The sequence below is a fragment of the Daucus carota genome, chromosome 7 (genome assembly GCF_001625215.2).
Source record: "Daucus carota subsp. sativus chromosome 7, DH1 v3.0, whole genome shotgun sequence".
Lineage (NCBI taxonomy): Eukaryota > Viridiplantae > Streptophyta > Magnoliopsida > Apiales > Apiaceae > Daucus > Daucus carota.
In genome coordinates, this window is record NC_030387.2 from 6,486,433 (window position 1) to 6,503,611 (window position 17,179).

Consider the following 17,179-nt stretch of genomic DNA (forward strand, 5'->3'; position numbering starts at 1 on the left):
TTACTTATATTTCCTAATAAAGAATAAATACATGAATGTAAACTATTATTCAATTCTTATTAATTGTTATACAACTTTTAAGAAGATTATTTTAAAATAATGTCAATATATTTGCATTAGAAATTAAAATTGAACAAGTATTATGTGACAAATATTTCTTTCAAAAAATACTTGTATCGTGGGACAGAAGGAGTACTGGATTACTCCTTTCTCTCTCAACCATTTTTTAAAGTTTTCCCATCAAATTCTTTATATTTCAAAACTTATCAAACATAACCAATACGTCCTCCCACTTCTTCATTTTTAATTCATTGTCTCTCTTTTATACTCCGTCTGTTTTGTTTTATAAGTCGCTTGATTTTTTAACACACTTTTCTAAGTGCTTTGACTGCATAGTAAAAAAATATCATTTTTAAAATTTTATTTTTTGAATAAAAATATATAATAAATATATTAATTCATAAAAAGAAAATTTCAAAAAAAATAATTTTTACTATGTAGTCAAAGCACTTAGAAGTATTTGCCAAAAAGTCAATCGACCTATACAAAAAATAGAGGGAGTACATTAAAAATCAATGTATCCCACCACTTCATCCACTTTTCTTTTTCTTTTTCACTATTTCATCCATATTTCTTAACCTTTATGCCCAAACCAACGTAAACAATTGATGTACGGTATTTGTTTTTCATTATGTATAATTTAGTATATTATTTTATATTGAAATGTATTTATAGAATATTATCACTAAACGAGTTTGTATTAATATATTTTCTATCTAATATGTTAAGTAAGTTTCTAAAAGACTAGCATGTTATAAGATAGAGATATATTTCAAGTTCAAATGTTTTAGTTATAATCATAAAGTTAAAACATGTCATAGGCAATTTCTAACATGTAGTTTAATGTTTACCTTCACTTATCCTAATTTGATGCGTACATATGTGATTCTAATGTAAAATATGGCACATATATAATTAATATATATATATATATATATAAAACACGTGAAGAGCACGATCGGATAACCAAAAAGGTTTATCCTCTCTTGTCCTAGACACTCGGATCCGACTCTGTCTCATCCGAGAAGTATTAGAACAGATGTTCATTTGTAAAACATATAAGTCTAAATTGTCATACATACATATACACACACACATTATGTGAAAAACGGCTCTTACTTATGGGTTCAATACGGAACGAATGAAGAATAATTATCAAAATTATATTTAAGATAAATATGAAATATGTATAGTGATTCTTTTCAAAAATGACAAGTATAATTTTGTTATTTGACAGTTACATATGGTCCTCAAATATCGATTGTCGGGGACATGTTATATAACAGTCAATTTCACGTACAATCATTGGATGTCGCGATCAACGATCACAATTAAAAAAAATTCGAACTTCCCGAGCTTAAAAATCGTTAAACACTACACATCATGCGCTTTTTTCCGCTAGACATAAGAATTTTTTTTTAAAATGTTTAACGTTTAAAAACCGTTAAAAGCACGAAACTACTATAAGCACATATGAAAACCCTAGTTCATAGTGGAATTCATTTAATGGAAACCAACACTAAGATGTCTGATTATAATCGGATGATTTACATGTATACAGGAGCTTAATTATTGTTAGTGTGAGTGGAATCAATACATTATCAACTAAGATTGAAAAAAGTTTGGGAACGATTTTTTGGGTACCAATGTGTGATTTGTTCCATTCCCACTAATAATAATGGAACCCCTGTATGCACATAAATCACTTAATTAAAATTATTCATTTTAATAATAAATCACATTATTAAAATGAAACAAACATATGAATTTGGATTTTTATATGCGATCATGATTAGTTTGTGTGCTTCTTGTGATTTCTAAACATCGCGTTTTGAAAAATTAGTATGCATCTAGCGGAAAAAAACGCTGAATGTGTAATGTCTGTCGCGTTTTAAAAGCTAGAAACTGAAATTTTATTAATCATGATTATTGTCGCTACATCCAACAATCAAGAAATTAATTTTTACATAATAGGTTTCAACCATCCATAGCTGGGGATGAGAATTCTCTTATGAGAATCCCACAAATATAAATGTAGATTCAAAATTATGGATGACCCATCCATCCATCCGATAATTTTAAATTCTACAAATATAAATATAGAATTTAGAATTATGAATGACCATCCATCCGCGCGATGCATTGAATCGCATCCGAAACAATCAAAGCGGATAATCGACCGTGTTTAATTACCTTATAATGAAGCTCTTTATCGTTCCCTAATTACATATTATGTATATATTATTTCTAGAATTAAGTATGGTGTTTACCATTTCTTATTCGCAGAATTAAAATATTACTATTAAAAGAGATTATATATTTACATTTTTTCAAATAAATGATTTATTATTTGAAAATTATGGAATAAATAATGTTAAATATAACTCAAAACATATTCCTCTTGACCTATTTAACAAGACGAGTTGTGTTTCAAGCCAGATCGAGCACGAATTTTAGTCACTAATAAGTCTACTACTCATTGTCAAGACATCTGGGAAGAGAAATTCAATTAACATCAATATAAATATATTTAGTGCATTCTAGCCGTATACATGCATTCAAGAATTGATCTAAATTCCCTTGAAGAAACTGGGTCGAAGATTAATACTCCTATGTCATGAGAAAGGGTTGACCACAACACTGAAGTTAACAATTTCTTAATAAAAAAACGAATTTCAGAAAATAATTCAGATTTAGTTTTGACACCAATAGAAGGTTTGAATTTAATCCAATAAATCGATTCCTGGCGAACAGCTTTATTTTTCAATGTAAACCTAAATATGTAGTTCATGCAACCACCTCGATTAAGGTGCAGCATATGTCTTTTAGTGCACTGCATAACTTCGTCCTCTACTCCGACTCTATTAGTGTCTTCTTGCACTTAATTACTCGTAAAAAATAGTAGTATTGATTTGCTAATTGCCTAGAAACAAAAACTGCATTTACTACAAAATTCCCTGAACTAATCATCTCAGCTCGGTTTTTAAAAATACATGCCATTCGTGTGCCATGTACAAGATGAGTCATATAATTAAGATTTGTTCAGTACTTCAGTTCTATTAAAATGAGTGTATACTGATATAGTACTAGGGATGATTCCCAAAAGACTCTTACTTAAATATCCAGTTCTAAAAGTCTTGATATATACGTGCAGACATGCAATAATATCGAAGAACACTAAATCGGATGAGGTATTTACGATAAATAACTTACGACGAATTTGTTGGACGTCTAAACTTACGACCGACTGTACGTCATAAGTTTAACTATGAATATGTTGGAATTGTGGGCCCTACTAGATCAATTGACGCGCTTGTTTATACTTTGCAAATCAAACTTACGACACGCGTGGAAAATTGTGACAATTTTTTAAACTTACTATTCGAAAAAAACAACGGATAATTTCCATTGTAAATCGGAAATTTACGACGGACTGAAGTTTTAATTTGCGTCATAAATATTTCAGTTTGTTGCGGTGGAACATAACTAACATCGAAAAATTAAACTTATATATACATAACTAGCTATAGCTAGTTAAGACAAGTAGAACCAAAGTTAAGACAATGTTCCAGTGCATAGCTAGGGTAATTTTTATATGCGTATTGATAGAAGCAAGGTTGTTGAGTCCAATGCATAAGGGTTGGCCACTATCAACCGTCCCTCGCCTAGCTACTTGGTCTCTTTATCATATTTTATTGAATATTTTATGAGCTCTTTTTGGAGTCTAAACCAAGCCCCCGAACCACGCCGTGCCACCTTCCCTGCCGGTCTTGGATCGGACACCACACCACCCCATGTATCATACATCTTCTCTTACCAATCTCTCTCAGTGCATCTCCACCATTTACTCTCGCTTGTTATCCGCTTTCTTGTCCAATATAAGCTTGCGCCACCCTCTGTCTCTTCACAAACCCTAATCGCTAGTATATATTAATTACCAACGTTAATATATACACATCAATTATCATCATGTGTGTGTAAAGTAAAAGTATGGTAAAAGTTAAAACCCGGTTGTTAATTAGGTGTTTCCTCATGCATGAACCAGTCAAACATGCGTGATCTTGTAATTACTTCGAGATGAATATATCTCAAAAGTCCAACCATCAGATTATAGTATAACACTATGCAGTAAAAATGAACACGAAGCTTAGGATTAGTTCTAGACCCAACACTTTTCACCTTTATCATTTCCTTATACTCCCTTTGTCCCATTTAATTCTATACACGTATTTCAATACTCTTATAAATTATAGTTCTTTAACTTATTTTTGAGATTTTCTTTTTCTGTATAAAAATATAACATCCAAACTTTAATTCAGAAAAGAAAAATTTTAAAAATAAATTGTACAACTACACTTTGCAGGAGCATTAAAGTCCGTGCCGCGTCCCCGTCCTCTAATGTATACTGAGGGAGTACTATTATACACAAGGTTCACAAATGTGACAAAAGGATAATTGTACTCTTGTATTGTTACTGCAAGAAAGCCGATATATAGCGTATCAGTTGAATCAAGTATTACCAACAGCCAGTCCCTCACTAAAATATTCATGTCAGAACTAGAATACAACATGCAAATAAATCCTTAACTAAAATATTCTGTCAAAGTTATAATTATACAACATGCAATGAAATCCCTAACCTCAAAAGATAATGCTACGTATCTCAAAATCTGTTTCAAAATATTTTTTAAAATAATATGAAAGACATATGACTAATTTTAATTAGATGAAATGTATATTCATGTCACATTATTATTAGGGTGAGAGGTTGCCGATATTTGATTCTCACAATCAGAAGAAGCAATAAATTGATTATAGCTAGTCCAAACTTAGAGCGGGTTAAATTTAATCATAGTATGATTTACTTTTAGTTAAACAATTTTAAAATCGTTCTCACAAATATAAGAAGAAGCAATAGATTATAACCAGTTAGTCAAAACTTAGCCTGGATTAAATTTAATCTTATAATTAGTTAAATAATTTTAATATTATTATAATTTGATTGGTCTAAATGTTAAGAGATTATCTTTACTGATCCTAAAATAAATTAAATATTCTCATTCATTAACTCGAGACATTAGTAGACTTAGGTTTTTAATCCTAGCATGATTTAATTTTAGTTAAACAATTTTATAATTGTTATAATTGATTGGTCTATATCTTAGAGATATGTTTTGCTTGATCTTTAAGTAAATAATTATCGGTTACTGAAAATCGTAAACTCTGATGTTATAATAAAAGTTTCAACTCTAACAAAATATGATCGAATTCGGTAAACTTATATGCAGATCTGCTGACCCTTAATTACTCCCTCTGTCCCATTTAATTGTTTATGTTCACTATCTGTCACATATTTAATTTCCTAAATAAAAATCCAAATGTCAAATTTTTATTCAAAAATAAAATTTAAAAATAAATTATAGAATTATATTAAAAAAAGGTTAAAAGCATGTGCCACTCTCCTGCCTATACTGCTCGGGGACGGAGGGAGTATCAATCACAGTGGAAACCATCGTACTCTTGATAATTAATATTATATTATACTCTATACAACTATGCAACAAATTCTATACTTATAATAAATTGTATTCCACTTTCCACCATAATTTTTTGATTATGCCGAACTCAATTTGTTCTACTTTGGATGTAGCTAAGTTTACAATATATATTACATATGTGATAAAAAAAACTATATAAAAAATATTTTTTGCGTCAATATATAAAAAACATCAGATGAAATATTATTCAGTACATCCTGTATCACTCGTGTGCCGCCAATCACAATAATGCAGCTAAATCCGCGGACCCTACAAAAGTGGAGAGATAATTTATGCGGAAAGTAGAGAAGCCAGATGCCAATCGCTCGTGTGGCAGCTGCAGCGCCTGCATGGGGTTGCATGAAACTGAGTAAAGACCATACTGCTCAAGCATTCCCATGGGCTCGGTATGGTGCATTATCTGTCACGCAGGGTTTAAGTTGTGTCCAGTTTTCTCACGTGCACACTTACTGTTGTCTCACAATTATATCAACAACAATGATATGTCACCATTTATGTGCCTAAGTTCTTGGGTAAAAAGTCTCGGGGCTTTGGTTGTTTAAAGAAGTATAGTGAGCACTGAGCAGGCATTCTGAATGAAAAAATTCATTTCTGAGAATCTCATTAGACTTTTGTAGCTAGGCTGGAGGAACAAGTGGGAGAACAGAAAACTGTGTTGATATATCAACCAAAATGGCATACAGAATTTTGAGAAATGTAAGAAAAGTTGTTGTGGCAAATGGCTCACTGGGTGCGCAAGGGGAGAAGCGCCAAAATTTGGGGGACGCCAAGATTTGGGACCGGCAATTTGATTAAATAGAAAATATTTAAACATATATATGTTTGATTATTAAAAGAAAAATACTTCTATCAGTCCCATTTTATGTGAGCTGATTTGACTTTTACGGTGAATTAAGAAAAAGATAGTAAAGAAAAATAACTTAATTGAAAAATGGGTAAAGTGTCGGAATCTATCAAAATTTAATAATAGATTTGAGATAGTTGAAAAAAATAGTTGATATACTATCCGCCCTTAAGTAGTATTACCAGCCATTCTGGAGTAGCAGTTGATTCAGCAATTTCTAGTCCTTGTAGGAAATCCTTTGCTAACACAGATTCCATCTCATAAGAAAAGAAAGTGCCTCTTTCAGGGTAGATTCAAGGAATGCCGAAAGGCTCTCCAAGTTCACAGGCGTAGTAGATTTAGAGTACAGAACAAAAAATTAAACAGAACATCTTTTATGTATTAATTATCTTGATTAAATGATATTAATATTACAAAATATATTCCGAGTCTGATTATAAAAATAATCCTTACTCAATATATTTAATATTAAGAATTAAATAATCAATAGAAATAATAAACTTGTAATAGAAAAATACATAGAATTTTCATTAGCACCAGACCATACAAACATTCTACTTATACTAGTAGATGTAAACAACACTAACGGAAGATGTTACATAAACTCAATAATCTTTCTTTTACAATATCAATGTAGGACAAAATCCACATAGCCCATTTCGAATAAGCAACTTCACTTCAATATAAATGTGAATTTCATTGAGAAAATATTTTACGACCACAAATGAAACTTGAAGTCATAGAAAAGAACAAGTAGTCGGAAAATATGAGTTTTTGCCCCCACATTATCAAATCATTTTGAGTTGAAAATTTGAGTAGTGGACTGTGGAAGTTAGCATGAGCAATAAGTGGTACTTTGAGTGTGTTCTCCGTCGAGAGAGATTTCCGACACGTTGAATTACTTAAAACGATTAAGAGATGAATGAAATGTGATCATTCATAATTGGTTCCTTGAAAGTGATATTTTTGCTAAATAAGATTTAGTCCCATATTAATAGGAAAGTTGAGTTTCCATTTCTTTATATATACCATAATACCTTAGTAGTGTTTAAATTTGTTAATAAGCTATTACTCTATCTCTTAAGTCCGCAACTGAGGGTGTGCAAATCATGGGATTTCGGGACAAATCTGAAACTTGTGAAGACCGCATGTGCGACTTGCAGACACGAATGTAGCACAAAACTGAGTCATCAAATTAAAAATTACAGACTAGTTTTCCTATTTTACTCCTGTTAAAGCATATGACTTTATAGCCATGACATCACATTCATGACCCATTCAGCAACCTTGGCCTACAAGTTCGTCACTATAGCATCACTATAGCAGTAATGTAGCAACCTTGATCTTCAAATAGTTTTATCTATTTAAGTAGCTAATCTCCTTTGCAATAAACAAGCTGAATACTCCATATCAAGATACAAGAGTCATAGTTTGTTCTTCTCTTAACATTGATGTTCAGTTTCACCATCTTTATACTCGCATTGCTTATACAATATATGTAACGCAATCTCCAGTTACTATATGCATACACAAGTAGAGCATTTCTACAACTCCAATGGGCTTGGGCTCTTAAATAATTAATTCATTTTTAATACGGATAATTATAATTGATTTGGCTAAATATTAATTCGAGTCAACCACATATTAATATTAAACAGAATAAATTAATTAATGAAATATAGCCTCAAGACACAGAAGACAAGGTCCTCGATCAGTCGGGTGGTATACATATATAGGGTCTTACTCAATACAAACTACTAGAATAGAAACTAAATAGAAACCAATGCGATTAAGTTGAATGATGCGGATTTTGGGACCGGGAATGGACCCCGAGATGTGCCTAGACGGGGTCTAAGTGGGGCCTAATAGGGCTGGGTCGAGGCCTAGCTGGACCATGGTGAGGCCAATGTTTGGCTCTTTAAGACTGTCTGGAGCCCGTCCAGGGCCTGTGAGGAGCCTTGGTGAGGCTTTAGCGGACCCGGGGTGGATTGAGGAGGACGAGGATGAGCCCTAAGTGGGTGATGACATATAAGGAGTGGGTGATGCCTAGCGGTGGGTGAGTTTATTTAGGTATTGTTTCTCTTGATTTCCATTTTAGTTTTTAATTTAATAGTTTCTATTTGAGCAATTGCCTACATATATGTACGGTAACCCATACATACATTTCAAAACTCAGGCCCTTTACCACATGAAACAAATGATCCTCGCTCAACTTAAACAAACAGAAATCAAAAAGATCGATGGAAAGAGCAAGTAATGCATGAATTAATAATTGCAATGTGGAGATAGGGAGAGAGAGGAGAGAGGTAGATTGATTTTGGTGTTTGCAGAGGCCCCCGTTTGTAGCGGGGGAGCAGTTTGATGATTAGGATCTTAAGGAAGAAGATAATAATAGAAAATTAAGGAATGTGAGAAAGTTATGGGTTCTGAAATGAAAAGAGGCAGAGCTGGTAAGGGATGTAGACAGGGGCCTTATTTCTGACATTGATATGACTTGGTGTCCAAGTGGGAATCAAATAGGTGTGGCTCCCTCTGCCTCTTCATTTTTCTCAGACTCCTCTCACTTTTACTCCATATCAAATCCGTTTTTTAACCGATTTCGGGGCTACAAATTGATTGTCAGTACTTTATCTTTTATTTTAGAAAAAGTCAGTTCGTTTAGGCAAGCTCAGATTCTGTCGCTGTGAATATTAGTGCATGATAGTACTGTTACCGGTAACATTTGTCACACGAATCCCGCATAATAGTTCTTTCGTTGAATTAATGTTCAGAATTCGCAAGTCTGCAATAGGACATAAACGTTTTTCATATGTTTCTGGTGTGTGTGTATATATATAATACGAATTTTCTATGGTGTGCCCAAGAGCACACAATAGTCACTAACTCCCATGAGAATTCTAGCTTTTGATTGGTGGATGGATAATAAATGTAAATGGTCCCCCTGCATTCACATCAATTCCACCAATCAAAACAAGCTATTTTCATGAAAGTTAGTGATTATTGTGTGCCCTTGGGCACACATTAGAAAGACCGTATATAATATGCTCCTCTTGTTCTTACTTTTGTTATGGACAGTTTGACAAAGATGCGTAGTAACAGGGTTCCAGCACTATAGTTTGACAAATATTTATGGAGTATTTATATACATGGCTGTGGATTTTCGGAGAGCACGAAATACTTGTGCTTCCGCCGATGTAATGTGTGTAAATCTCATGCAAATTTGTCTCTGGGCCCATATATACATATTTAGTACATATATATATAGGCACCATATATATACATATTTAGTACATAGGGTGGGTTCTGGTACAAATTTACAAACTCTATAGGTTCAACATGTATATAATTTGAGTTCAATATTTTTTAACATTTTTTTGTTGAATATCGATTTAAAATTATGTTGGAGAAGTACATAAACTAATTTTTTAATGTAAGAACTAAGTTAAACGTATTATATAACTAATATTTATGTTTCTAGACCATACCCCAACCCCAGATGTATAGTTTAAACATCTTTATATAGATATATTCAACACAATGATAATTTGTGTTCTACACCTGATGTTGAACCCCAGTTACGAATGTGTTGAATGCACAATTTATTTATGCGTTATTTTAAAAATTGTGATGTTTTTTCAAAATTTTATTACATGGATATTTTCTATAACTAAGCATTAACACGATGGGAGAATAAAAAAAAGTTTGTAAGTTTGTAACTTAAAAAAAAAATTATTTGATCCTATCCCCATATATATATATAGGCATCTCACCATTTTGTACATTCAAAATAATTTTATATCGTAATGATCAATAATTGAAATCGCACCATATTACTTTAACCCGTTAAATCAGTTTGCTCCCCTTCTGTTAAATCTGCATAAATCTGTATCATTAATATTATAAATCGAGAGCCGGCTAAACAATAAAGCAAAATAAGCGGTCGATTAAGTCTCCAAGACATACAAGAGTCCTAAAATTTGAAACCCCTTTATATATATACACGTATAAGTTTAATTAACAATATATATATATATATATATATATTTTTCAACATTTTTTATATATTTTTTTGTTAGATTATATAAAAAATGGTGAATATATATATATATATATATATATGATTTATAAATTTCAGGATTATTGTATGTGTTGGGACTCGAAACGGCCACATATTTTATTTTATTATTGAGCCGGTCCTTATTTTTTAACTTTAATAATACAGATTTATGCATAATTGACGGAATTGACGGAAGAGGTGCAAGATCTAGTGGAGTGAAGTAATAAGGTACCATTTGCATTATTCATAATTATAGTATAGCATTATTTTTGTAAAAATTAATAAAGTTCTATATGCAATTACCTCCATAAATATATCATTTCTACGGAGATGGATGACTCTCAAGTCTCATCTCAACCACAGAATTAATATATAAGATGGGTGCAAGATGCAAATGTAATTACCATTGTAGTTGGATTACGAAAGAACATGTTGAAAGGTTAGTTTAAGAACCATGTGCTGTAGCATATAATATTTTAACTCCTAAACAATCTGTACAAATGTACTTTGTGTAAAACCAAAATGATCTTCCACATTGGCATCAACCTTTGAAGATAAGCTCCACTTGACCACTTGCTGCTTAGTTTGAGATAACAACAATGAGCTTTGTGTTTGATTTGAGATAACAACAAAACAATAAGCTTTATTACATTAAAACTCATATTAATGAAATATAATGTTAAATTTTATTACTTTATGAAGATTATTATTTTATCCAGAGCAAATTGAGATCAAATATCGGTTCAAATATTAATTTGTCGGAAATTATTAATAAATTAATTATTAATTAGTCAAGATTTCAATACATCTTTAAGATTACATACCTACATAAAATCGGCTGAAGTCCGAAACGATATAAAATTAATATTTATATATGGAAAAAATTGAAATATTATATATATAAACTTTTAACTTCATTTTTCAAATCATTTGAATTAAAAATTTAACTTAAATACTTTAAACTTGATGTTTTAGATAATTTTCGAACTATTTTCTTTACCGTTGTCATAAAAAAATTATACACTTTCATGTCTATTCACAATATACTCTCATATAATTTTTCCTCTATAACTTCTACATATTTTAATGTTAAATTTTCTTGTTGATATATTTTATGCAAATGTACAAAACCTTAAAACTTCGTTATTATCTTTCCTAGAAAAAGTTTTGGAGCGGGATATGAAAAAACAATGCTTCATTATTATCTCTCCTAAAAAGAGTTTTGCGTTGGGATATGAAAAAACAATGCTTGAAAAAAAAACTTAATATTTTTTAGGTCACTAATCAATAGTGATCTCTTATATATAATGATATTTTTTAAAATTCATTATTGTGGAGGGTGATTCCCTCCGTTTTTAAATAGATGTCCACTTTCAAAAATTCACACAGTTTAAAAAAAAGTAGTTTTTCACAAATTTATTGCATTAAATGACCATAACATGTGGAGTGAGATTGATTTAGGAAATATAAATAAGAGATATGTGTGGAGTAAAATTGATTTTGGAAATATAATTTTGTATTGAAAATTGAAATGGACAAATAATTTAAAATATAATTTTTTTTTTTCAAAATGAACATGAAACGGAGATGTGTGCAGAGGTTTCTTCTATAAAATAGTAGTACGGTGAAATTTAAAAGGAGTAATTTTAGCGTGCGTAGCATTTCGGGAGGAGTCTGGGAGTCACTGGTGTCAAATCATCGTAGGGTAGAGAGTTGAAATGAAAATATTGGGATTGGAGTTAGACTGGTCTTTGAATTAAAGGATACCCTATTTATTTATGAGAGAGAGTTGATATAAATCCTGATTTGCCTCGTATGAAATGAAACTACTACTAGTGCATGTTTCCCATTCACTTCTTTTTGCTTTCACCCCCTTCAAACTACCCCCCTTGCTTTGCTTCTCCCAAGCCCCTCTCTCTCTCTCTCTCTCCCCCATCTCTTCTCTCTCGGCCCTCTTCTCTCTACTTCATGCATGAACTCCTAGATCTTTCAAATTAATACTCACTCCAAATCCAACATAAATATTTACAAATGGCTAATTCCATGAATAATTGTCTGGGCTTCTCTCTCTCCTCAGATGAACACTTTCAGCAGCACCCTTGTCAAGATTTCAACTCCGATCAAATTTCTGGCACCAACATCTCCACTACCGACTGTTTCGACGGTGGCTCTACTCTTCCCTCTCTCAACCTCCCTGCACCCCCTTTTGGCTTGCTTGAATCGTTCAACACCAACAATGCTCTCCAAGGTTAGTTCATTTCTAAACCATCTAAAATTAATCCTAAATACATTTAATTTATACTCTTCTTAATATTTTGTAACGATAATTAATCGATTTTTTGTTTTGTTTTATTTTTTTTTATTTTGGTAAAAAAGAGTGGAACTCAGGCACAAACTACAAACAAAGCAGTAGCTCAGAGCTCTCAATGATAATGGGCAGTAGTTCATGTCATAGTCATCATTCCGGCCCAAAACTTGAAAACTTTTTTGGTCACTCTTACCAAGATCATCAAAATGATCACCAACAGCATAATGATCACGCTCACCACTACATGTTTCAGAACTGCTCTACTCAGCTTCAGGCTGAGGCAGTGGCTGCACCATTAAGCACTGACAATGATAAGACCATTGGGCTCTCTATGATCAAGAACTGGCTGAGGAGCAACTCGAATCCATCGGACAACATCAATGTCAGTCAGAGTAATGGGGATTTGGTTATGGCAAGTGGTAATGGAACCCTAACCACCGGGGCTCAGACACTGTCACTTTCGATGAGCACCGGCTCGATGGCTGGTGCTAGTAGTGGTGGTGGTGGTGAAATTTTGTCGTCGGATAATAAAAGACAAATGGAAGGAAGTAATAGTCAGAATGGTGTAGTAGAGGCAGTGGTGCCAAGGAAATCTATCGATACATTTGGACAAAGAACTTCTATCTACCGTGGTGTAACAAGGTTTAATTTGTTACATTTCGATATTTTTGTTGAGTTATCAATGCCAGTGCTGATATTCAGAATTAATGTTGGTGCAGACATAGATGGACAGGAAGATATGAGGCGCATTTGTGGGACAATAGCTGTAGAAGAGAAGGACAAACTCGTAAAGGGAGACAAGGTATATGTTTTAGAATATATTTTTTTTTTAAAAAAAATTAAATACTTGCTGATAAACTTGATAGATGATTCTTTAACTTGTAATGTTTCTTTTTGTGGATTCTGTCAATCTTGCAATGGCTTCACTTCAATTCCCTGCAGTTTATTTGGGTAAGAGAATTAAACTTTTTTCATTACTTTTTTAATTAATTCTTTATATTCAGTGGTTGTACATTAAAACTGCTCTTTTTTTGTTTCAACTGTATGTACTATATGTTCCACAGATTTATTCCTCAACTGATTTGTATCTATTATATACCACTGTAGGAGGTTATGACAAGGAAGATAAAGCTGCTAGGGCTTATGATTTAGCTGCACTCAAGTACTGGGGTACCACCACCACTACAAATTTCCCTGTAAGTTTCTGCTCAAATTTATGCTTTAATTTCTCTAACCAAAACCAGAAAACATGTTTCTATAATAATTAAACTATAGCAGAATGTTTTATAATTGGCATTGTGTCATATTTCTCCATATATATGTTTGGAAATACTTAGATTACCACATATGAGAAAGAGGTGGATGATATGAAGCACATGACCAGGCAGGAGTTTATTGCATCCCTGAGAAGGTACAGTTTAAATGCAAGTGTATATTGGTTTACTATTCTGCATTATAATGGTGTTACCAATATCAGTTATTTATAGAAGCAATAATTTCTGATTTATTTTTCTTAATTCAGAAAAAGCAGTGGGTTTTCTCGTGGTGCATCCATTTACCGTGGAGTGACCAGGTAAACTGGAGTATATACATTAAATTTTTTCAGAAAATAATATCCTCTTTTCATCCTCTTCTTTTTATACATCTTGCTTTCCAAAAATTCTGCGCTGGATTCAGATTGGTGACTAAAATATTCTATTCCTGTGTCGGAGCAAGTTCTTTACATAATAGAGGCTCAACTCTTTATTTGCTATGTAAAATGAAAAACATGTACTGGAAATGCTCATGAATTGGAGGAATGTAGTTCATTTGTGTTTATTTATGAATTTTAATTAGTTAGTTATTTGGTATAATTCAGGGATTGTGTCGTCTCATTCAGACTTGCTTTTTGTAAATTACATTTCTTAAGGTCTAATGTATTACTACTAAATATATTACTAATGATGTATTCGTTAATTTACAGGCACCACCAACATGGAAGGTGGCAAGCAAGGATCGGAAGGGTTGCTGGAAACAAGGATCTTTACTTGGGAACCTTTAGTAAGCATCTCTTTTTAGTTCTCGGTACTTGACTGGTAATTAAAACTAATACTGTGGTGATGCTTACACAACCAAGGCACAAACTTGAAAGTTGTGCTTTAGTTTTTCATCTAGGATACATGCTTATATTTGATGTAAAGTGTATAATAGGAATCGAATTAATGTTAAATTCAGGTTATCAACTGATTAAATCATGTTCATATATTCTTGTTTCTCATTAGTACTGGCCAGGAAATGATCGGCCTATTACTATAATACAAATTAGTATCAGTTAGTTGATTAAAGGGAAGGAGCAAACGGTGTAATTATATTAAATTGATTGCTTAAACAGAAAAGGACATGATATAAGTATTAATTTGAATATATGAATGCATATCATTGTTTCCGATTTAATATTTACCACAACTATATACAGGCACCCAGGAAGAAGCAGCAGAAGCCTATGACATTGCTGCTATCAAGTTCCGTGGCCTCAATGCAGTGACAAACTTTGAAATAAACAGATACGATGTCAAGAACATTCTTGAGAGTAGCACATTGCCCATTGGTGGTGCAGCGAAGCGTCTAAAGGAGGCTGAACAAGCTCAAATGACACTAGAAGCTCTAAGGACCGAAGATAGTAGTAGCCTCACTTCACACCTAACAAACGGAATGCAAACTTATGGTTCACACCATAATAACTGGCCAACTATAGCTTTCCAACAAGCAAAATCTCCAATAGCTATGCACTACCCTTATGGTGATCACCAAAGGCTTTGGTGTAAACAAGAAGTACCTGATGTCGATTCTTCCTCCCAAAGCTATCAAGGATTTCACCAACTTCAGCTAGGGAGCAGTAACCACAACTTTTTTCAACCATCCGTGTTGCATAATCTCATGAACTTGGATTCTTCTTCCATGGAACATAGTTCAGGTTCCAATAATGCTGTCATGTACGGCAATGGAACTGGTTATGGGATACCAATGGGCACAATTATTCCTCAAGAGGCACATCATCCTCATTTGGGATTGGGAGAAAGCAGTGAAGGAACCTACGATAACCCCTATGGGGCAACGGATCCTTATAGTTCAAGAAGTTTGTATTATCTTTCTCAACACTCAGAAAATGGAGGTAGTGTGAAAGAAACAAGTGTTTACGACCAAGGCTCAGCTTGTAACAACTGGATTCCCACTGCAGTACCAACCGCACTTGTTCAGAAGACGAATAGCCTGGGGAATTGTCACGGAGCTGGATCCTTCACTGCATGGAATGATACATGAGATCCCCAGCCATGGCGGTAGCCTAGTTTTTCAGAACCTTCCTTCACTGCATGGCACTAATATGACAACATGGTATACAGAACTAATTTCCTAATTCTGATCATTAATTTTCCCGGGGTAGCTTAGTTTTTCGCTGATTAATTAACTTCATGCCAGCACAGTGCATGAAGATTTGGTAAGAATCTAACTCAAAGTTCAGTATATAGCAGGTGGGAGTGACTTTACACTCTCTGTTGCTATAAATTTTGGGAACTTTAGAATATTAGTCTTCGGCCAGCAGCACACCATCCTTTGTATTTTGAACAATATATATCGTACAAAGTGCGGAGGATTTTAAGTTTATGACAATTCTTATTGGTCAAGATCTTGCATGTGGATATATTGTCAGTCACTTTACATGGCTACATTCTCGAATATTACTAATAATGCCTTTCAAAAACGTTAAGACCATTTGAGGACTGAGATCTTTCAAAGAGCATATTTTAATCGGGAGATATATAATTGACATGTTTGGAAGAGAAATAACTAAATGATGGGCTAATGATGAACATTAATTTGATTGATTAGGGTAATAAACAATACTCATAGTTTCGTGCGTAGAGGAACTTGCTCAAAATGAAATGAATAAATTAAAAATCTCTCCTAATATTTTTCAATCACCATTAATAATTACAAATATACTATATATTTACTTATAGCCCATAATAGTCTCTCTCAGAAATACTAAAGAATACAAAGACTATACTTTAGAGAGATTGTATAGTACTCTGAAAAATTTATAATGAGCTTAAAATAAAGAAAGATGAGGAAATTGAAAAGGGATATTTTATAATGAGCTTAAAATAAAGAAAGATGAGGAAATTGAAAAGGGATAGAAAAGGAAAGCTCATTTGTGGCTCTTGTTGCATCAAATGAGGTTAATGTGGATGAAAAGAACATCGCTTCAACTAAGGTTTTCTATTAAAGAAACAAATGAAGGGATTTCTAAATCAAGCAAGTGCAAGGGTAAGATGATTAAAGCAAGTGCACGGGTAAGATGATTAAAGAAACTG

At 32.7% G+C, this 17,179-nt stretch overlaps 1 protein-coding gene across 1 annotated transcript; it reads left to right on the forward strand.

Annotated features, from left to right (window-relative positions):
- Window positions 1-12,331: 12,331 nt before the first annotated feature.
- LOC108194472 (AP2-like ethylene-responsive transcription factor AIL7) lies at window positions 12,332-16,489 on the forward strand. Its single transcript, XM_017361419.2, has 9 exons — window positions 12,332-12,767; window positions 12,896-13,469; window positions 13,547-13,629; window positions 13,770-13,778; window positions 13,935-14,023; window positions 14,165-14,238; window positions 14,350-14,400; window positions 14,791-14,867; window positions 15,283-16,489. The coding sequence occupies exons 1-9, from the start codon at window positions 12,551-12,553 to the stop codon at window positions 16,125-16,127; spliced, it is 2,019 nt and encodes a 672-aa protein (XP_017216908.1). The 5' UTR covers window positions 12,332-12,550; the 3' UTR covers window positions 16,128-16,489.
- The last annotated feature ends 690 nt before the right edge of the window (window positions 16,490-17,179 follow it).

Excerpts from the sequence above, each read along its gene's own strand:
- LOC108194472 (XM_017361419.2), top strand. The coding sequence starts at position 12,551 with ATGGCTAATTCCATGAATAATTGTCTGGGCTTCTCTCTCTCCTCAGAT. Across the intron at positions 12,768-12,895 it reads CACCAACAATGCTCTCCAAG|AGTGGAACTCAGGCACAAAC; the intron begins GTTAGTTCATTT and ends TTGGTAAAAAAG. Across the intron at positions 14,024-14,164 it reads CCACCACTACAAATTTCCCT|ATTACCACATATGAGAAAGA; the intron begins GTAAGTTTCTGC and ends GGAAATACTTAG.